This window comes from Panthera leo, chromosome B1 (assembly GCF_018350215.1).
Source record: "Panthera leo isolate Ple1 chromosome B1, P.leo_Ple1_pat1.1, whole genome shotgun sequence".
NCBI classification, from domain to species: domain Eukaryota; kingdom Metazoa; phylum Chordata; class Mammalia; order Carnivora; family Felidae; genus Panthera; species Panthera leo.
Window position 1 is genome coordinate 147,673,102 of NC_056682.1, and position 22,460 is coordinate 147,695,561.

At 34.4% G+C, this 22,460-nt stretch overlaps 1 protein-coding gene across 3 annotated transcripts in view; it reads right to left on the bottom strand.

Moving 5' to 3' along the window:
- The window catches only part of DCK (deoxycytidine kinase), a 44,931-nt gene that overhangs the window by 944 nt on the left and 21,527 nt on the right, over positions 1–22,460 (bottom strand). Inside the window, exons 3-9 of one of the 3 annotated variants that reach the window (XR_006201920.1) lie at positions 18,913–19,106; positions 17,399–17,546; positions 15,622–15,737; positions 14,750–14,840; positions 12,523–12,782; positions 4,213–4,315; positions 4,032–4,058 (exon numbers count right to left, since the gene is read on the bottom strand). Coding sequence is in view for 1 of the 3 variants with exons in the window: in XM_042936219.1 (XP_042792153.1) it covers positions 12,756–12,782; positions 14,750–14,840; positions 15,622–15,737; positions 17,399–17,546; positions 18,913–19,106 (576 nt within the window). In the remaining 2 variants the exon portion in view is untranslated. Of the gene's footprint in view, positions 1–4,031; positions 4,059–4,212; positions 4,316–11,596; positions 12,783–14,749; positions 14,841–15,621; positions 15,738–17,398; positions 17,547–18,912; positions 19,107–22,460 lie in introns of those variants that run through there. The other 2 variants (XR_006201919.1, XM_042936219.1) reach the window with 2 other exon arrangements.

Below are 22,460 nucleotides of genomic sequence, written 5' to 3' on the forward strand. Positions count from 1 at the left end.
AGCTTATGCTTTGGAAAGGTTCTAGCATTACAATTTGAAAAATGAGACAACTGAGGCTCACAGAAGTTGTAGCTTGCCCAAAACTATCCAGATTAAAAAAAAAAAAGGTAGATCTTCTGTTTTTCGATTCTACTTTTGTGACACACACACACACACACACACATAAACACACCTCCCTAAAGATTCCAACATAATGAAATTTAAGGTTTTAACTTGTAAAGTTTCACACATATGTATGTACATACATATATTATAAAATTGATATGTATATCAATTATGGGGAAAAAGTTTTCCTTGGATTAGCAGTCCTTTACAATTCAAAAGTTTAAAAAAACATGAAAATATGAATTTACTAATGATATTAAGCATAAAATGATTTCTTTAAAGAAATTCATTTTTTAACTTATTATCACTTGTGCTTGCTTCAGCAGCACATATACAAAATTATTATCATTTAACAAAAGAAATAAAATAAGGAGTTATGGGCATTTAAGTTTTGTTTGTTGAAGATGGGAGAAAAGAGCCTAGAAGGAAATACTAATGTGCGAGTTGGTTATCTCTCAGTGGTAAGATTACAAAGACTTTTTTCTTCTCCTATTTTCTGCACATTTCAAATTTCATATAAGCAAGAAATTATGGTCGTGATTGCATTTTCCTCTTTTCTTTTAAGTTTATTTGAGAGAAGAGTGTGTGCAGGGGAGGGGAAGAGAGAGAGAATCCCAAATGGGTTCCACTCTGTCAGTGTGAGCCTGATGTGGGGGTTCAATCCCACCAACCACGAGATCGTGACCTGAGCCGAAACCAAAGAGCTGGCCGCTTAACTGACTGAGCCACTGAGGCTCCCCATTAATCGCATTTTCAAAAATAATTTAGACATAAAAAATTTTCTACAATATAAGGGAAAAAAGCAGGACACAAGATTGAATCTACAATACGATCTCAATTTGGTTTTAAAAAAATGTGGTTTTCTTGGTAGATTCAAGTAGCTAAAGCTGGAAGGTAACAGTTTGCTAGGATAGTGTTACCTCTGAGAGGATCCAAGAATTATCTTCTTTTTAAAAAAAATTTTTTATAAACATTTTATTTATTTTTGAGAGAGAGAGAGAGAGAGAGAGATTGTGAACAAGGGAGAGGGAGAGAGAGAGAGAGACACACACACACAGAATTCTAAGCAGGCTCCGGGCTCTGAGCTGTCAGCACAGAGCCTGATGTAGGGCTTGAACCCACAAACTCAAGATCATGACCTGAGCCAAAGTCGGATACTCAACCAACTGAGCCACCCATGCCCCTAAGAATTATCTTCTTATTTGAACATCTGTGCAATCTGCAAATTATTCTAACAAGCATATTGTACTTTTATAAAGAATAGGACAATGTTTAGGTTTATTGTCATTTAATTTCCAATGAAAATTAAGTGGAAGTAAAAAAAAAAAAAATCATCCCAAATTATAAATCAGCAGAAAAATATTAGTATACCCAAATTGTAATTTTTAAAACTTTTAGCTTTATGTCCATTAAGTTAGGTACAGTTATCTGTCACTAAACATAAAAGATGAGGGTCAATATATTTTGTCAACAACCAAATCTTTAAAAAACTCTGAATGAGGGGCACCTGGGTGGGTTGAGCATCCAATTTCAGCTCAGGTGGCGATCTCACCGCTCAAGTTCAAATTGCGCATTGGGTGCTCTGTTATCACCAGACCCTGCTTTGGATCATCTGTCCCCTCTCTCTCTGCACCTTCCTTGTTCATGCGCTCTCTCTCTCAAAAAAAATTAACATAAACAAACAAACCTGGTTACATTTTCAATATGGAATTCAGGATTTAGAGTCTGAATGTAAACAAAAGCCCTCTAAAGATCACAAATATGTACAAATATAGAAATTAGGTCTATGTATATACATGTGCACACACATGAGAATGTATACACAGTGGATGGGTGTAAGGAAGTGGAATTTCTAGTAGACTGTACTTTTTTCTTTATAATTTTCTAGATTGTTTAATTTTCCATACTAAACACTGCTCTAGGACCCATGAAGTTAGGAATGCTCCTTCTCTCCTTTTCATTGATTACTTTGTTTGCAATAAAATAGCAACTGCAGAAGACCAATAGAGATGAAAGGTTTCATTCACTTTCTTTTCAGTCCCTATTTAATAATATCAATTATTACCTTGGTATTACCTGCACTGTTCCACCAAAGATGGCATTCATAAACTGTCTGAATAGTACTGAGGTCCTGACCAGGTAAGAAACCAATGCAGGATTTTTGCCTGCAGCCTACAACCATGCCCTTGTAGGAACAACTGGGTGACAGTTTGGGTGGGATGGGGAATAGTTTTTATCACTAACCCAGGGAAGAAATATTAGACTCATAACACTAACCATAATATTCTTTTATTCAAATAAGAGAAGAGTAATAGGCTTCTCACTTCTACAAAAATAAAAGAACAAGGGCAATTTCAAACAGACTTTAAAGATAATTTATACATACTGAGAGTTCTTTTTTGCAACCCATGTTCTAGTAAGGAGTACAAAGATCTGTATGTACTTTGTTTAAAAACAATGCATAAAAGCATAAGCTATTAATCTCATCTACTTCCCAAGAGAAGGAAGGTCTCTTGGTGTTAGAGGAGTATCAAGTATCATTTCCCCTGAGAGTTTTCCATAACAAACATTTATGGTTTTTATAACCTGAATACAATAAAGCTACTTGTATATTTTAAAATATACTTTTATATTTTAAAATATACTTTTAAAAGTAAAAGAAAAATATCAAGAATGTAGGTAGCAATCTATCTCCTTTATGTACCTTCCAACTTCCTCAAGGGGGAAAGTAATTCCTTTTCAAAAAAAATTTTTTTAAATGTTTATTTATTTATTTTGAGAGAGAGCACGTAAGAGAGCAGGGGAGGGCCAGAGTGAGGGGGAGAGAATCCCACTTGTCAGCACAGAGCCTGACACGAGGCCCAATCCCACCAATCATGAGATAATGAAATGAGCCCAAATCAAAACTCAGACACTTAACAGACTGAGACACCCAAGTGCCCCCAAAATATATATCCTCTTTTGTTATTAGTATTTTTTTTATTTTTTATTTTTAGTAAAACCAATTCCTAACAACTTACGAATGTAGGAGATTAATAAAATATTTTCAGAATGATGAATTTAATATTAAATGAAGTGCCTAAGTTTTAATTTTTATACCAAAGACATTCTCTGGAGAGTCTCAACCACCACTCCAATCCCACTCACCAGAGGTAACCACAATGAATGGTTTGGTGAATCTCTCTCTACACAAACATATACCATACATACATACCATATACCGTAAAACCTTGGATTATGAATAACTTGTTCTGAGAGTGTCCCACAAGACAAGCAAACATTTCTAATAAATTTTAACTTGATAAACAAGCAACATCTTGCAATACAAGTAGTACGTGATGCCAAATGTCATAAGATCACAACCGAGCCAATGGTTCTTGAAATTCGCTTTGATATACGAGTGCTTTGGATTACAAGCATGTTTCCAAAACTAATCAGGCTCACAAACCAAAGTTTTACTGTATATATGTATATGTATGTATAGAGGCATATAGAGATACATACTATCTATAGTAATTGATGGATATAGATCTATCTCTATATCTATCTGTCTATCCATCTATGGAGAGAGAAAGGGGATCACACTGTAACTATTCCACTTAAAAATATATAGTGGATAGGGGAGCCTGGGTGGCTCAGTCAGTTGAGCATGGAACTCTTGATTTTGCCTGAGGTAATGATCTCACAATTCATGAGTTTGAGCCTTGTGTCAGGCTCTACACTGACAGCATGGAGCCTGCTTGGGATTCTCTCTCTTTGCCTCTCCCCTGTTTGCGTGTTCTCTCTCAAAATAAACATACACACACACACACACACACATATATCCATATGTATATACATACATATACAATTTCATATACAATGGATATCCTACCATAGTTCCACCTTATTCATTCTTCTGTAATAACTCCACAAACTTACCAATTTTCCAGATGCTTTCAGCCACCAAGACACTGAATGAAAAGAAATAACAGTACTAATAGTAATAGCTAACATTTATTGAGAATTGTTCTAAATACTTCACATATACTACACATTAAAATTGCACAACTTTACAGATACATACTATTACTTATGTCCTTCTTATAGGAAATTAAAATATATTACCTGTCCAAGGTTATAATGACTTTCCCAAAATTAGTAAGTTTAAGGGCCAGGAATTGAAGCAGCAATTTGTCTTAGGAGCCTGTGTTCTTCACCAATACTGACTCTGTGATGTTAAAAATATTAAAAATAAATTCTTACTTAACAATGACTGACTGTTGGTATGTATCAGATGTAAAGATAATAGAACACAGTGTTTTGGTGTTTTAAAAACTATACCAGAACCTTCTATACTTAGTAGTGCCTTCAAAGTAATCATACCAAGAGGTTATATACAGTTTAGAATCTGCCATTAGTCAAAACATTTGAATTAGTTAAAAACATACAAATTTGCTTTACATATATTTCATAGACTGAAAAAGGAAAGAGATCTAAGTGTCTTACTATTACCTTCTTTTATGGCTCAAAGAGGCTTTTTCCCAGTTTTACCAGCCTTTTAATTCACTAAACTGTCACTAAATGATTTATGGTCATGAAAAAACAAAAAACAAAAAAAAACTATATAGTCACAGAAAAGATCCTGAATCACATTTTTGAAATCTATGACCCAGACTCTAAACTCAGATCCAAGAGTGTTATGAATAATGGCAGAATCTTTGAAATAAATAGTCTCTCAAGGTAACTATTCTGAAGAGGACAATACTCTGTTGCTTGTTTAAGGTCAAATCTGTTAGAAGCTGATTACCATACTCAACAGATTTATTTCATTCACTAATTCAGCAACCAGTTCATGTCAGCCATTAGCAAAATAATAACTTATGCCCATACTGGCTATTCTGTTCCCGAGCCAGATTTGCTAACTAGTATTCTAAGCGCTGTATAACATAACAAGATAGCATTGCTGTACCAAGTGGAGCATTAATTGTTTTATAACATTAGCCAATTTCCTAATTTACTCTTTTAACATAAAGTGATTCCATTCTAGCTGACCGTAACAGCAAGGACAAAATGGCAGTTTTAGGAGATGCTTTACCTTTGAATGAAACTTACTAGTTTTGAACAAGGAATGGCAGTAAAAACAGTGCATACGTACGTATATAGATATATTCAACACCGCCAAAGCACCCTCACTACCAACATTTTGAAGTGATGCCAATTAACATTTAAAGGTGTTATGTCTCAGAAGATGGGTCAAAGATCAGGTTTCGACTACTTCTGTTACCCAATCACTTTCTTGACAGTAGTTTTGTTAAGAAAATCTTTTTTCTTGAAAAAATAGTCATCTTATTTAAGCTTCGTGTAGTTCCACAGAATAGTAAAAATAAATGTAAGCTTCTTTGTATACACAATTGCTAAATAAATGGTAAACAATTTTGCAAGACAGCCCTTAATATGACGTCTAATTAGTAAATATTAGAATATTAAATTCCCTGTCAACCTGTTAAGCATAATTATCTAACCATAAAAAACAACTGGTATTCCTCAATCGAATACTTGGAGAAGCAGCTGGAAGCTGTATAGTGGACTTTCTTAGAGTAAAATATTTCTAAAAGCATTGCCTTTTGATTGCCTATATTTTAATCTAGCAGCTCATTTTCTCTCCCCGACCCCTCTGTATTTGAACATGTAAAATCTCACTCAATTAAGTATTTATTAATCAATTAATGCTTTTCTCTGGCAATAGAAAAGACCTCTCATGAGCTCCTATCTTATTCCAACCACTCACCATAAAAATAATTTTGCTTGGACTACAGCCAGAGCAGAGGTAATAATCAAGTATATAATGACCTCATGTGGCAAATGACGATAACTACTGATTTAACTATGAAATAATTATAGGCTTAAACTACTTTTGCTATAGAATTTTCAGTTTTCAAATTGTTATTTGAAATGGGCATTAAATACTGCCTAGAATTAAGGAAGAAAAGAAAAATGACCTTACATACAAAGAGCAGAAGTTTAAAAAAAAAAAATAAAAGGAGAGGTAAAAATAGAGTCACTATTGACTAAAATAAAATGAACCTACATGGTAGAGTCAAAATATTTGGGTCTTTGTTTCAGCTTTAATTTTTGTGGGATCTTGAGAAATCCCTTAGGCTTTCACATCTGTGAAATAGTGTTAAATTCTGTCTACTAGAAACTTGTAAGGCTAAAAGATGGTTATATGAAAGGATTTGATAATATCTTGTATTCATATGGTGCTTTTATCTTACTTATGGTACTTACTATTCTACATATAAAACATTTTTAAGCTCATCTGAAAACTAAACCAAAAACGAAAGTACTGTTACCTAGTTTTACTTCTAATTGTCACCTCTTATTCTAGTGCAGTGGACATTGATTGGTGTAGTACTTATCATATTCTATGCACAGAACTAATATTAAATAAATTCAAGGAATAGCCATATTGCTAATAACTTCCTTGAGAATGGTCTTAATTCTTAAAAATAAAAAATGCTTCAATATTTATCAATTTAAAATTTGCCAAAGCAGAATTTGGTGTTATTTTGCGAAATCTGAACCAAATCCACATCCTCTTTGATGGAATATGTTCTGAGAACATTAATATCACATTAAGAATTTATAACTCAATAAACATACAATTATAGAGCTGCAGTCACAATAATCTAAAAAATGGTGGGAGAAAGGGAGTAGGTAAAATTTATTCAAATTCAAATTACATACCTATCCTTCACTTAATGTCTTTATTCCTGAAAGCACCTCACTAAGTAAAAAGCTTTAAATGAAAACTTTTCCCATTCATTTTAATAGGACCCATTATATTATATACCAAGATACCAAAAAAGCATCGATGAAAAATAACAAGTTTATAAGCAATAAGTAAATGGACTGTACATAAAATATATTGTAAAAACGGTTTATTGTACGTGCCAGGTGGAAAATTTGATAGTGGGGGGTGGTTAGTAGAGAAGAATAAAGGAATCATTCTTTGGAATCTAAATTATACTTTCTGTACCATTTCCCTCCACCAATTTTCCACACTTTTGGGGACTAATTTAATGGTTATCTTGCATTCAAACTGCACTTAAAATTAAGTTATAACAACAACAACAACAAAAACACCCTTCAGGGAACTTCAAAACACATGGAAATACCATCTGAACATAACAGAGTCTTACAAGATGCAACCTCTTCATTCTTCTCCTTTGACATGCTTATGCAGAGCAAAATAACCTGACACATAATTCACATGTATTCAAAGTGATAATCTCTGTATAGAAAGTGTTAAGTAAATTAGTATGTTTTTGTCTGAGACAGGAATGTTTAAATATTGATTTTTATTGCATACTTGTTTAGTGTGTTTTGGAGTATGAGTTTGAGTAGGGCAAGTCTTCGCACCCAAAGAGAGAAAAGAGTGATTCTCTATAAAATGACATAACTTTCCAAGAGATATTATGGCAAAAAGTTATTAACTGAACAGTTCTTATGTGGCGGGGTGGGGGGGGAGTGGAGACTGTATTTGGCATTACTAATCTCAGTACTTTTTATAATTAATGACAATATTCCAAGGAACTACACAGAATAAGGAAGAAATTATATCAACCTTGCCTTCATTTCTCAATATTAAACTATCTAACTGATGATGAGAAAAAATTTCATTGTAGAAATACATACTTGAAAGAAAAAAAACCTTATTAGGGTTAGCCTTAAAAACCCTCCAAAGTATTATTAAACCTAAGTAGCTCAGGCCTCTAGGAAACACAAAATTATACAACTTCAAGACTTACTATAAAGCTAATCGAAACAGTATGGTATTGGCAAAAGAACAAACAGATCAATGTATACACAATCAAGTGATCTTCAACAAAGGAGCAAAGGCAATATGATGAAGCAAAGATTATCTTTTCAACAAATGATGTTGGAACAACTGTATATCCACATACAAAAAAAAAAAAAAAAAAGAAAAAAGGAATCTAGACTCTGACCATACACCCTTCACTAAAATTAACTCAAAATGGATCATAGACCGAAATGTAAAATGCATAGTTCTAAAACTCATAGAAGATAACACAGGAGAAACCCTAAATGACCTTGGGTATGGCAATGACTATTTAGAAGCAATACAAGATATAATCCATAAAAGGGGTGCCTCGTGGCTCAGTGGGTTAAGCATCTGACTCTTAGTTTTGGCTCAGGTCATGATCTCACGGTTCTTGAGTTCAAGCCCCCCATCAGGCTCTGCACTGACAGTGTGGAGCCTGCTTGGGATTCTCTCTCTCTCCCTCTCGCTGCCCTTCCTCTGCTCACATTGTCACCGTCTCTCTCAAAATAAAAAAGATAAATTTTTTTTAAAAACTTAAAAAAAAAAAGAAAAATAGTAATCTTTAGGAGAAATAATAAGCTGGACTTCATTAAAATTAAAAATTTCTGCTCTGTGAAAAACAATGTCAAGAGAGTAAGCTAAATCACAGACTGGGAGAAAATATTTGCAAAAGGCACATTTGATAAAGAAGTGTTATCAATAGTATACAAAGAACTCTTAAAACTCAATAAGAAAATGAACCCAATTAAAAATGGGTGAAAGACCTTAACAGACATCTCACCAAAGATATACAGATGGCAAATAAACATATGAAAAGATGGTTAACATCATGTCATAATGACATTGCAAATTAAAACAAGATATAACCATATACCTATTAGAATGCAAAAATCCAAACCACTGACAACACCAAGTACTGACAGGGTTGTGAGACAACAGGAGATCACATTCATTACTGGTAGGACAGCAAAATGATACAACTATTTTGGTGGACAGTTACCAAGTTTCTTAAAAACCTAAACATACTCTTACCATACAATCCAGCAATTGCACTGGTTGGTATTTACCCAAGTGAACTGAAAACCTATGTCTATACAAAAATCTACACACAGGGGCACCTAGGTGGCTTAGTCGGTTAAGCCTCTGACTCTGGCTCAGGTCATGATCTTGCAGTTTGTGGGTTTGAGCCCCGCGTTGGGCTCTGAGCTAACAGCTGGAGCCTGGAGCCTGCTTCAGATTCTGTATCTCCTCTCTCTGACCCTTCCCTGCTTGCACTCCGTCTCTCAAAAATAAATACACATTTTAAAAAATCTACAGATGTCTGTAGCAGCTTTATTCATAACTGCCAAAACTTGGAAGTAACCAAAATGTCTGTCAGCAGGAGAGTGGATAAACTATGGTACATTGAGACAATGGATTATTCAGTGCACCCACCTCCAAAAAAACCCCCCCAAAACAAGCTATATGAAGGCATGGAAAGAAGCCATGGAGGAAACTAAAGGCAAATTGCTAAGTGAAAGAAGCCAATCTGAAAATGCTACATACTGAATACTTCCAATCATATGACCCTCTCAAAAAGGCAAAACAATGGAGACAAAAAGATTAGTGGTAGCCAGAGGTTGGATGGGGTGATGAACAGAGCACAGATTTTTGGGGGCAGTAAAACTATTTTTGTATGATACTACAGTGGTGAATATATGTCATTATTCATTTGTCAAAACACACAAATGTACAACACTGAGTAAACCTGAATGTAAACAATGGACTTTGACTGATAATGTGTCAATGTAAGTTCATTGATTAAAACAAATGTACCACTCTGGTGGGGGATGTTGATAGTGGAAAAGGCTGTACAAATATGGGAGCAATGAGTATATGGGAACTCTACTTTATACTTAATTTTCTTGTGAACCTAAAACTGCTCTAATAAATAAAGTCTATTAAAAAGTTAAAAAAAAAAAAAAAAAGGATAAGACTGGTAAAATCCAAAGTCTGTAGTCTAATTTAGCATTTTCTGGAGGTAATAAAATTTGTATCTCTATATAAAAAAATGCTTTGGGATGATTTGTCCCTTAAAATATGACAGACCTATTTTCTAGGGGGCTCAGTATACAGTACTTAAAGTTTCAGACACAGATGAGAATATCCTGAATGAGGGAATGTCTTGTACAATTAAAATTACCTTCTTAGAAGAGTAAAGTATAAAAAGTAGTACATGCACTCTGATGAAACATGAAATGAAACGGGAAATAGGATCCAAGAGATAATACAGACCACTAGGCTCAACACTCTTGTACCCACTCAATGGCACAGCTTTTATTTTGAATCATAACAAATAAATTTTTTAAGCTTTTTTTTTCAATTCTACAGATATAAAGTCATTAAGTTAAATATTTCTAGAGGTTACTAAAAATCTCTAAATTATGTCTAAAGCAGAACAATGTAATATATATAAACCTTTGTTACCTTTTTATATTCATAATATTTTCTTCAAAAGTAGAATTTTTAAAAGATGTAATCATTTCAATGAGTATAGCTCCATCACAGTTCATGAGATTGTATTTATTTATTATGCTAATATTTAAACAAATTCATTTGTATCAAACACAAACAAAAAATACCCATACAACATCATGAGACAATTTCAATATTCATGAAGAATATAGGATTTGAAATAAAGTGTCCCTTACAAAGATCAGTGCATCTAGACTGTTTAACCTACAAAATCATCATCTTAGACTATCAAAAAAAACCAAAACAAAACAAAAATGACATTTTAAAAAGGAAAATGATAGTTTCAAAGGCAAAGTGTCTCTTCCACTCATTTCAAAAACAGAGCTTTTCTAAAATCTAAGTAGAAAGGTTAAAAACATAGAAAAAACACTGCACCTTAACTGAACAAACTTGAAAAAACATTTTATCTCTAGACCTAAAATGAAACCATGCAGATTTTTAAAAATTACAACTATTCTACCTCCTTGTCTTCCTAATGTCTTTCCTAATATATATTTAACAAAAATGATAATGCTTTCAAAATACAGAACATATAAAGCAAGACCATTATTATCAGTAATTTAAAGGAAGAGAAAAAAAATCTAAGTTATAACCCTACAGAGAAGCACAGCAAACTGTGAAGTAAAGAATGATCATGATGTTCTCAAAGCAGAAATGTTGTGACTTTCATTTAACCTTTAAAAGAGCTGGCTGCTGGGGTACCTGGCTGGATCATTTGGAAGAGCATGCAACTCTCGATCTTGGGGTCGTGAGTTTGAGATGAATATTGGGTATAGAGATTACTAGAAAAAAATAAATAAAAACTTAAAAAAAATAAATTAAATAAAACAGTAGGCTACCTAATTAATCCAGACAGTAAGGAAAGCAGGATAGGGCAAGAAGTAAGAGCTGGACAAAAGAGGGGCACCTGGGTGGCTGCTGGTTGAGCATCCTATTTTGATTTAGGTTAACATTATGATTTCAGGGTTCATGAGATCGAGACCCACATGGGACTCTGGGCTGACAGCATGGAGTCTGCTTGGGATTCTCTTTCTCTCCCTCTGTCTCTGCCCCTTCACTGCTCATACTTATACTAGCTTTCCCTCTCTCAAAATAAACACTGGGGGGGAAAAAACCCTACCATGTGACAAGCTATTTTCTTAAAAAAAAAAAAAAAAAAAGAGCTGGACAAAAGAGACTACACCGCTAAGAAGATAATCTACCTTGTGTCTCTTTTAACTTCTTACCACATGTAAAGTTAAAGAAAAACTAGTTCCCATTACAGGGGACATTCCCAGTATAGGGTCAATAAAAAATAAAATGGAAAAACATCCCTTGCTATGTTCCACTAACGTTTTACCTATGAAAATGGGAAGAAATTTAGGGAAAACTATACTTTCACCTCAAATAAGTTAAAGACAGTTATATTTTAAACCAATCTTTTAACTATAAGACTAATATCCCATTCTAAAAAGAATGGTCTGAGAAGACAGAAAGTAGGTAGCTACTAAGCTCCATATAAATTGAACCTTTATACTCATTTATCTTTTAATTACAGAAACATTTTAAGTTATCATTTCCTCTTTAATCCTCTAAAATCCCATGCAAAAAGATGAATGAAGCCTCACCCATACCACAGATGTAGAAATAAAAGCAGAAAAAAGATTAAATGACTTATAAGCTAGGCTTCACCATTACAAAATGGGAACAAAGTCTGACCTGCTCCTTTGTTAATGTGTTAGAGGCCCATTAATAAATATCAATGAAGTGATTAAATACTAAGCTGGTATTATCTTCCACATAAATTAAAAGGAAGGGAACACATGTGATCAAAAGTATTTAAAACTTCATAATCCTTTTTTAGGGATTCTTTAAATTCCACTTTTCACTTTTAAAAGGTACACTAATTTACACAGGACACCTTACCATTTACTATGTAACATTAAAGTTCTCAGTTAAGACACTGGTCACCAGTGAAATAAGAAGCACCAGGAAAAGAAAAAGAAAAAAAAAGCCAACCTGCTGAAGGGAAAGGTAGAAGGAGGCTGGATCCTTTATGATGTAATTTAGCCAGCACTTACTCTGGAAACACCTACCTCCAGACTTCTGTCGTGAGAGATAATTAAATGTCTTTATTTTTGTAAAGCAAAAAAGAAAAGAAACTACTCGTAAGCTTTTATATAGAATTCATCAAAACAATTATTTTTTTCTTGAAACAAAAATGGTAAAAAACCTGGGTTTTCTAGAGATTTGTATGAATATGGAACGACGAAGATACACAAAGCTGAAGTATCTGGAATCATTTGGCTGCCTGTAGTCTTCAGCAAAATCACAAAGTGCTCAAAAATTCTTTGACCTGAAGGGAGGAAATAAATATTAGTATAATTCCTTGACAAATTTGAAATATCTAATATTCATCCCTATTTTATAGTACATAACAGTTGAAGACCCCAACTGTATAAGTAACTCTATCACAAAGATACAGCGTTTATTTTCAAAGAAATATTACTAAATACTTCAGTAGTAAAAGATAAATGACTTAAAATGTCATTACAGGAGTTATTTATATCTAAGATTAATATAATTCTTTAACAGCCATAACACTAATTTCATAATCTCCTTATAATAACATAGACCAATGACATGCAGCTTTAGCACCAAAAATATTAGTAATCGTGATGGTTTAAACAACTCTGAAAGGTCCAGACATGCAAAGTTTGTAATTTTTCAGAAGCACAAATTTGAATCATATTTACAATCTGTAATATTAATATGTAAGGAAGGGTCATGTACATTGTGAACGTAACCAACTGCCCAACATCACAATGCAACAAGATTCTGTTCTCTACAAATTCTAGATGACACAGTAATTCTTCTGAAGAAACAAAGATTCTGCCTTAAACACTGTGGAATATATAGAACTGTCGAATCAATATGTTGTAAACCTAAACTATATATAACATACTATGTCAGTTATGTATTTCAATAAGGAAAAAGAGAAAGCCAACTACTAGCATTATTAATGAAAGTAAAAGTAAACAGTAACATTTAAAGGTGATTCTTAGTCAAAACACAAAAGTGTTAGATAAAGAAGCTGTCCTATAGATCCACTCTGAAGGCAATGGCCGGTTTAATTTTCATTTATTTTAATAGTATCATAAATGAATTGTATCCTATATTTTTAACATCATTAATGGTATAAAGAGGTCATTTGAATTTTCCAAATATGCTTTACTTTATATCATGGGAAAAGCAACTACATGCTACAGAGTAGTTAAATAATAAATGTTGACATTTTCAAAATTCTTGAGATATAGCCTTTATGAATGTCAGGTTCCTGTTAAAGTAAATATATATTTTGTGAAGGAGAAAAAAAATCAAATTTCTCTCAAAACTAAACAAAGTAGGGGCGCCTGGGTGGCTCAGTCGGTTAAGCACCCAACTTCGGCTCAGGTCATGAGCCTGAAGCCTGCTTCAGATTCTATGTCTCCCTCTCTCTGACCCTTCCCCATTCATGCTCTGTCTCTCTCTGTCTCAAAAATAAATAAACATTAAAAAAATTTTTTTTAAAAACTAAACAAAGCAAAAAACTGTGGCTTCTTTAGACCTTGGATCATCACCAAGTTAATTAACATGGATAATGGGATCTTTATTATATGATTCCCATTATTATTCTCTCTCAAGTGTACATCAATAGGTTTTCTCCCACTCCCTTTATCATTACAAGCAACACTCATTAATAGAATATAGTCAACTCCCAAATATGTGGAGGATAGATTAACTATGAATACGACAATGATTCAATGATCAGGCATGCCAATTTATCACTGACAAGGTCCCACATAAAAGTCAAAACTAAAAATTCTTTAATCTGAAGACTTGAGCTAATATAAAAATGGATAAAATCCATATCCTACAACTTCAAGTATCTTCCATACTGAATTTAGTTGAAAAAGATAAATTTTATTTCACAAGTAGTTTGTTATGAAAGTACCTAAAGATTGGTGATACAGAGAAGAGGAGAAGAAAAGGAAACAAAGCAGAGAAGGGGATGAGCAAGAACTTTTGTTAATGTGATCATCCCTGTATTAGAGATAAAGGGACCAAAGGATAAAAGAATCTCCTTATTTTAGCTAAGGTCACAAAGCTAGAATTTGACGTTAGGATTAGAGTCTAAAGTCTAAATCCATCTGAAGCTCTTAACTGTCTCTTACTGTAACGTTACATATTCTTTTCTGTTAGAAAGTTGTTTTCTCACAAGTTACAACACTTTTCTAGACAAGACAAAACAAATGTTAGTGTAGAGTCTTTGTACAAATCTACCTTTTCAACTAGACTGTCGTGTTTGTCTTTAAAGTCTTCATTAATATCCAGTGTTAAGATGGGGATTTCTTGTAGAAAATCAAAGTCGGTTCTGTTTTTTAAAAAGAGAGAGATGAACAAAATAATTAGAAAAAACAATAAATAAAAGAGAAACACTAAAAACTCTTATGCCATCTCTGGAAAATCAAAATGTTGTCAGTCATTTTATATTAAAATCATCCTGTCAGTAATTTATCTGGTAGCCCCTTCTTTTTCACCTTGATTTACTACTAAATAATAATATTAATAATATCTAAAAATCTCAGGTATAAAATATATAAAGCTAGGGCTTGTGACATGTAATTCTTCTCAAAAACTAAAATCATACCATAACGTAGGAATGTTTGCATTTTAAAGATGTGAAAACTAAAGACCAGGGAGGTCAGTCTGGGGCTCAGAGACTGCCTAAGGTTGCACACTAGTAAGTCTGGATTTGAACCAAGATCTGACTAAGGACAATGAAGTCCATGCTCTTAACAACTGTGCTATACTACTACCTAAGCCTTGATCTAAAAAATAAATTTAAAGTATCTTATCTTAAATTCTCTCTGAAAGACAGTACCTAAATAATACACACAGATATATTCCTACTTTACCACTTAAATTCCATATATTATGCTGTCAATAACACTGGGGGAGATTAACTACAAAAACTTTAAGGAAACAGAATCTCATTACAATAAAAAGAATCAAAATTCACACCTAATTCTGGGAGATTCTAAAATACTAACTTAAAAGAAAAAGGGCTAAAAATGAAAACTTGTACATGTTTTAGATTAAGATTTGTTAAAGATCTTTGAAATGGACAGTAAGTGAGAATAAGGAGGTCTTACTTCAGGGTTCTATGCAGGAGCCAGCTCTCATGCTTTTCGTGAAGCTTCTCTAAATACTCAAGAGGAATGCCTTGTTCTTCATTTCTTCCCCGTAAATATATTCTATTCAAGCATTTCTAAAAGCAAGCAATAAGAAAGGGGTGGGGGGGCAAAGAACAATTATTCTTGTCTGCTGTCATTAAAGTTTTCTTCTCTAGTGTCTCTTTAGTTATGCTAGCCAGCATCTCCATTTATTCCTTCTAGAAAGTTGAAATACTTCATTTTTCCCCTCCTTGTGCTTTTCAATCATTTGGTGGCTATAAACCAAGTAGTACGATCAGAACAAGTCTATAAACTTATGGGATCCATACTTGAAAAATACTGTATAAAATAAGTTTGGTAAAAAGTTCAATATATAAAATGTGTTTCAAAATCTATTATAAATCCTCTTTTCAAGTACTTAGTTGATCTTCCAATCAAAAGACAGTATAAATAACACTGATGAAAACAGCTTTGTGTTAGACTTTAAGACATTGACTATATCTTATAGCATTCTTTATGTTCTTCAACATTTGCGCTTGCTATATTCGTAACTAAAAACAAAAAAAATTCTTTTCAAAAATAAAAGTGAATTTCAAAATTACTGCTAAATTCTGGCTTTCTTGAATTTAAAAAGAACAAAATCATCACTTGGAATCAGAAACCTAGTTTCTTTGAAAATTCCGATTCAATAGCCACACAGTATCCTTTCAGACTAGAAGTCATGAAATTTATATTCATCAGAGCCTACTTTGTAGCTTAGGGAAGACACAGGAATAAAAAACAGCAAAACTGAAATGCAAGCACCAAAACCAGAAATGTGTTAATAAACGTAAGCTCTTATTTAGGTTAGCTTTATGAAGGGCATCCACTTAGTCTTCCTGGACTCATGACATAATTTCATATAAAAACAAGAATAGCTATATTACAAACTATCATGAAAGGCACATTTTCAAGTAAGCTCCCTTAAGTGAAAATGGCAATGGTCCTCTAAGTCTCTTCTCACTTGAAGCTGCTACTACCTACCCATTCCAAGCCATGAACTATAAAGGATTTCTTAAAATGGACCTCCATCAACTTTGTTAATTCATTCACAAATATTTACTGAGCTCCCACTACGTACCCAGGCCCTATTCTAGGCATTGGAAATTCAGTAGTAATTAAACACTCAAAGTTTCACACCAAGAAGCCTAAACTCTAGCAGTTACTTGAGCAAAATTTTTATTTATTTTTTTTTTAATTAATTTTTTTTTTTTAACATTTTATTTATTTTTGAGACAGAGAGAGACAGAGCATGAACGGGGAAGGGGCAGAGAGAGAGGGAGACACAGAATCAGAAGCAGGCTCCAGACTGAGCCATCAGCCCAGAGCCTGACGCAGGGCTCGAACTCACGGACCGCGAGATCGTGACTTGAGCTGAAGTCGGACGCTTAACCGACTGAGCCACCCAGGTGCCCCTTGAGCAAAATTTTTAATCTAGCTGTGATAGATAAGAGCCCTTCCAAAAGTCAGGAAGGAATAAAGAAGAAAATGGAGAAAGCACAGAGAAAAGGGCCTAAAAGAGCAACTTGCCAATGTGGGCTTCTACTTTGCTGAGGAAAAGAGAATGCCTCTCTCTACAGTTATGAATTTCTAATTTGCATGTGGGGAGTAGAGCAGGGAGTGGAGCTAAACTAAATTGCCTTCACTGCACACCACTAAAAGGACTTCTAAATATTACTTTAAATTGTCAATGGAGTAAACAAATTTTAAGTCTCACCTCTGGTGTGGCTCGAAGATAAATGATTCCATCCAGTTCAAGGCTTTGACCAAACTGGTGATTCATCCAGTCATGCCAGTCTTGATAAATTGTCCACTCTGTTTCATTCATGCAGTCAGATTCATACAAATTAGATGCAAAAACATACCTGAAAGAGAGTCTACATCAACACATAATTCCTTTCCAAAAACACAAAGAAATAGAAAGGAGATCTACTAACTGGACATGGAACATTCTCCCAAAATCCATGGCAAATAATAACTTAGCAGGAAAAAAAAATAGAGTATCTCCAACTATAAGAAATATGTTCTTGGACAGCAGTTCTCAAAAATATAGTGTAAGAATGCCTGGTAGTCCCCAAGACCTTTCCAGAAGTTCTGTGAGAGGCCAGATTACTTTATACACTAGACTTCAACCAAAAGAACATAGTATACAGATAGAGAAGGCTTTAATGAGAATCTAGCTGTCTTTTATTAAGTTAGATATTAAAGAGATTTGTAAAAATGTAAAACAATCCTCTTCTATCTAATGTTTTTGTTTTGAAAAATACAATTTTACAAGTATGTTATTTACACTAATACGTAATGGGCTTAGTACTACTAATTTTAAATAAATAAGTGTCCTTTATATTTCTCAACATTAATTTCTAATAACATAAATATCAATAAGACACAAAGCTCTTTGGGCTCTTTAATAATTATTAAGAATAGAAAGGGATCCTGGGGTGCCTGGGTGGTTCAGTCGGTTAAGTGTCCAACTCTTGATTTTGGCTCAGGTTGTGACCTCATGGTTAGTGAATGTGAGCCCAGTGTACCCTGCTTGAGATTCCCTCTCTCCCTCTCTCTCTGTCCCTCCCCCACTCCTCCCCTCCTGTGTGCTCACGTGTGGGCGCACTCTCCCTCTCTCAAAAATAAATAAATAAGAAAGAAAGAAAGAAAGAAAGAAAGAAAGAAAGAAAGAGAAGGAGGGAGGGAGGCAGCGAGGGAGGCAGGGAGGGAGGAAGGAAGGAAGGAAGGAAAGAAGGAAGGAAGGAAAGAAGGAAGGAAGGAAGAAAGGAAGGAAGGAAGAAAGAAAGAAAAAAAAAGAGAACGGAAACGGGTCCAGAGACCAAAAGTTTGAGAACCGTTGTTCTTAGCCAACACTCTAGCTTAAAAGAATCTTTGCATAAACAAGGTAACTCTAAGGCTCCCTTAGAGATTTTTGATCTGGCTCAAGATGCAGTCTAGAATATAGATCCAGATTTAACCAGAGTAGATGAGAATTTTAAGAGCATTAGAGGAAAAAAACCTTCTCTGCAAATTTGAATGAAATGGCTATCATATTCCCTAAAGCTTCCATGGAAGCTATAATTATTAATACTAGTACTTCCCTAATGTCATGATTACCAAATTGCTGAAGGTAATTTTTCTCCTCAACACAGCCTCTCTTATTACTTTGATTACCAGGAAACAGAAAAAAAAAGTCAATTCCAAGCCACGATTCCAAAATGATAAGTGCAAGTTATTTATATATACCTATCACTATATATAGATCGTTCAAAAAATAATACAGGTTTCTCTGCATCTTTGAGCTTGCCATTGAGACAGGCAAGCTGGGCTCGTATTCGACTGAGGCAGGCATATGACTGGAAGGTAAAAGACCATCGTTCAGGTTTCTCATACATCATTTGAAGAACATTCCCACCACTTTTCTGAGACGGTGTCAGTTCCTATTTTGAATGTGAAAAAAGAAACAAAAAACAAAATTAATGATCAATAGAGCTATTTAAATTTTTTAAAAAGCTCAAAAAGAGAAGTTAGATAAATAAATGCATCATGATTAGCAAAAGCAAGATGATTAAGTCCTCTTCCTCCTACTCTTTCCCATTTTATTTTTCAGTTTGCCTGAGGTCTAGAAGGCTAGCTTAACCATCAGTTCCTTAGAGCTCTTCCACAAGAAGTCACAAACTAATGGCCTATGGAAGAAAATATTTGTTTGGTCCAAATGGGACTTTTAAAAAATTTGAATTAGTTGTCAATATTTAAAAGCTAAATATAAGTTCACATAATATATCTGGATTTGTGACTTCTTTTTAAAAATGTGAAAACCACCAACAGCATTTTTTTACAGAACTAGAACAAACAATCCTAAAATTTAAATGGAACCACAAAAGACCCTGAATAGCCAAAGCAATCATGAGATAGAAAAACAAAGCTGTAAGTATTTGCCTGTGTTGCCTTAGCCCTCTGGCCAATTTAGTAGTCTGTAAATTTTAGCAAGCACCTTTAGCTGAGTGATCAATTAACTAAAACTTTCTTGGGGCGCCTGGGTGGCGCAGTCGGTTAAGCGTCCGACTTCAGCCAGGTCATGATCTCGCGGTCCGTGAGTTCGAGCCCCGCGTCAGGCTCTGGGCTGATGGCTCGGAGCCTGGAGCCTGTTTCCGATTCTGTGTCTCCCTCTCTCTCTGCCCCTCCCCCGTTCATGCTCTGTCTCTCTCTGTCCCAAAAATAAATAAAAAACGTTGAAAAAGATTAAAAAAAAAAAAAAAAAAACTTTCTTGGTATATCTATAGATCGTGTATTGTTTCCTAGAAAAACCCTGAAGGAAACTCTCGTACAACCTCTCTCCCCACTGCCCCAGGCATTGTGATAACATCTGTAGCTGGCACCACTGAATCTGCATGCATGCAACCAAGAAGTATTACAGATCATTGTGCTCCCCTTTCACTGATTAACTGCCCTAAAGTTCTTTTAAAAATCTTTGGGTCAGGTAGAAACCTCAGAATTGGTTTTTGGACAAGGGTCCACCGTCTCCCCAGGTGGTGGGCCGCCTGAATAAAGCTCATATTCCTTTCCAACCAAAACTCGTCTCTTGAGCATTGGCTTTTTGTGCAACAAGCATCTGAACTTGGGTTTTTCAGTAACAGTATCACAATCCCACACTTCAAGGTATACTACAAAGCTGTAGTAATCAAAACAGTATGGTAGTGGCACAAGAACAGATATACACATCAATGGAACAGAACAGAGAGCCCAGAAATGACCCCATGTTTATACGGTCAATTAATCTATGGCAAAGGAGGCAAGAATATACAATGGAGAAAAGGCCATCTCTTCAGTAAATCGTGTTGTAGAAACTGGACAGCTACATGTAAATGAATGAAACTGGACCACTTTCTAACACCATACACAAAAATAAACTCAAAATGGATTAAAGCCCTAAATGTGAGATCAGAAACCATAAAACTACCTAAAAGAGAACACAGGCAGTAATTTCTCTGACATCAGCCACAGCAACATTTTCTGAGATACATTTCCAAAGGCAAGGGAAACAAAAGCAAAAATAAACTATTGGGACTACACCAAAATAAAAAGAAAGCAAAGGAAATCATCAATGAAACAAAAAGACAACCTACTGAAAGATATTTGCAATGATATTTGAAGATATGTGCAAATGATACATCCATCTGATAAGGGGTTAGTACCCAAAATATATAAAGAACTCATACAACTCAACAACAAAAAAGAATCTGATCAAAAAATAGACAAAGGACCTAAATAGACATTTTTCCAAAGAAGACAGACAGATGGCCAAAAGACACATGAGAAGATGCTCAACATCACTAACCATCAGGGAAATATAAATCAAAACCACAAGCAGATATCACCTTACACCTATTGGAATGGCTAAAATAAAGAAACAATTACAAGGATGCCTGGGTGGCTCAGTTGGTTGAGCATCTGACTCTTGATTTCAGCTCAGGATTTTGGCTGAGGTCATGATCCCAGGGTCATGGGATTGAGCCCTCTGTTGGGCTCCACACTGACCATGAAGCCTGCTTAAGATTCTCTCTCTCTGGAGGAAAAAAAAAAAAAAAAGGAAAAAAAGACAATAACAAGTGGATGAGGATGTGGAGAAAAGGGAATCCTTGTATACTATATAGATGGGAACGTAAATTGGTATCACCGTTGTGGAAAACAGCAGGGAGGTTCTTCAAAAACTTAAAAATAGAATTACCATATGACCCAGTAATTCTACTACTGGGCATTTACTAAAAGAAAACAAAAATACTGATTCAAAATGATACATGCATCCTTCTGTTTACTGCAGCTTTATTTACAATAGCCAAGGTATGAAAACAACCTAAGTGTCCATGAACAGATGAATGGATAAGGAAAATGTGATGTGTGTATATATACATGTATGTGTACACACATATAAAAAAAGTATATATATATACACACACAAATGTATATGTACAGTGGAATATTACACAGCTAAAAAAAAGGATGAGACTGCCATTTGTGACAATACACATGGACCTAGACGGTATCATGTTAAATGAAATAAATCAGAGAAAGATGATTTATATTTATATGATTTCACTCATATGTGGAATCAGGAAAAAAAAAAATTTAAAAAAACCAAAAAGCAGAATCAGACCTAAAAATGCAGAGAACAAAATGATGGTTGCCAGAGGGAAGGAGGACCAGGGACGGGCAAAATAGATGAAGGGGAGTGGGAAGTACAGGTTTCCAGTTATGGAATGAGTAAGTCATGGGAATAAAAGGCACAGCAGAGGGAATATAGTCAATGATACTGTAATAGCACTGTATGGTGACAGACAGTAGTACACTTGTGGTGAGTGTGGTATAAGATATGTATTTGTGGAATCACTATCCATACAACTGAAATTAATGTAACATTAAATTTTTAATGTGGAAACCAAGCAATACTGTGCCTGTATTTTATCTCACTAAAAATCACCTGGGGCCAATCACACATGCTTCCATTAAGCGGGACATATGCTCTCCAGTTTATCAGCCCCTGCCATTCTCTGTTTATCAGCCCCTGCCAATCTCACAGCAGGCCTGATTTATTTGTTCAGTTACCTGGTCCCTTTAGGTATTTTAGGCCCCAATCTTCTAATAAAACAGAACAGGTCCTCCCTAAAATTTTGTGATTTAATAACCACATTGTTAGAACCAATATTTTCAGTGTTAAGAAAAAAATGTATAATAAAAAATAAAGTAAAATCTCTGTAATCTTACATTTGAATTTGAAATAGCATCCAGAACTCATG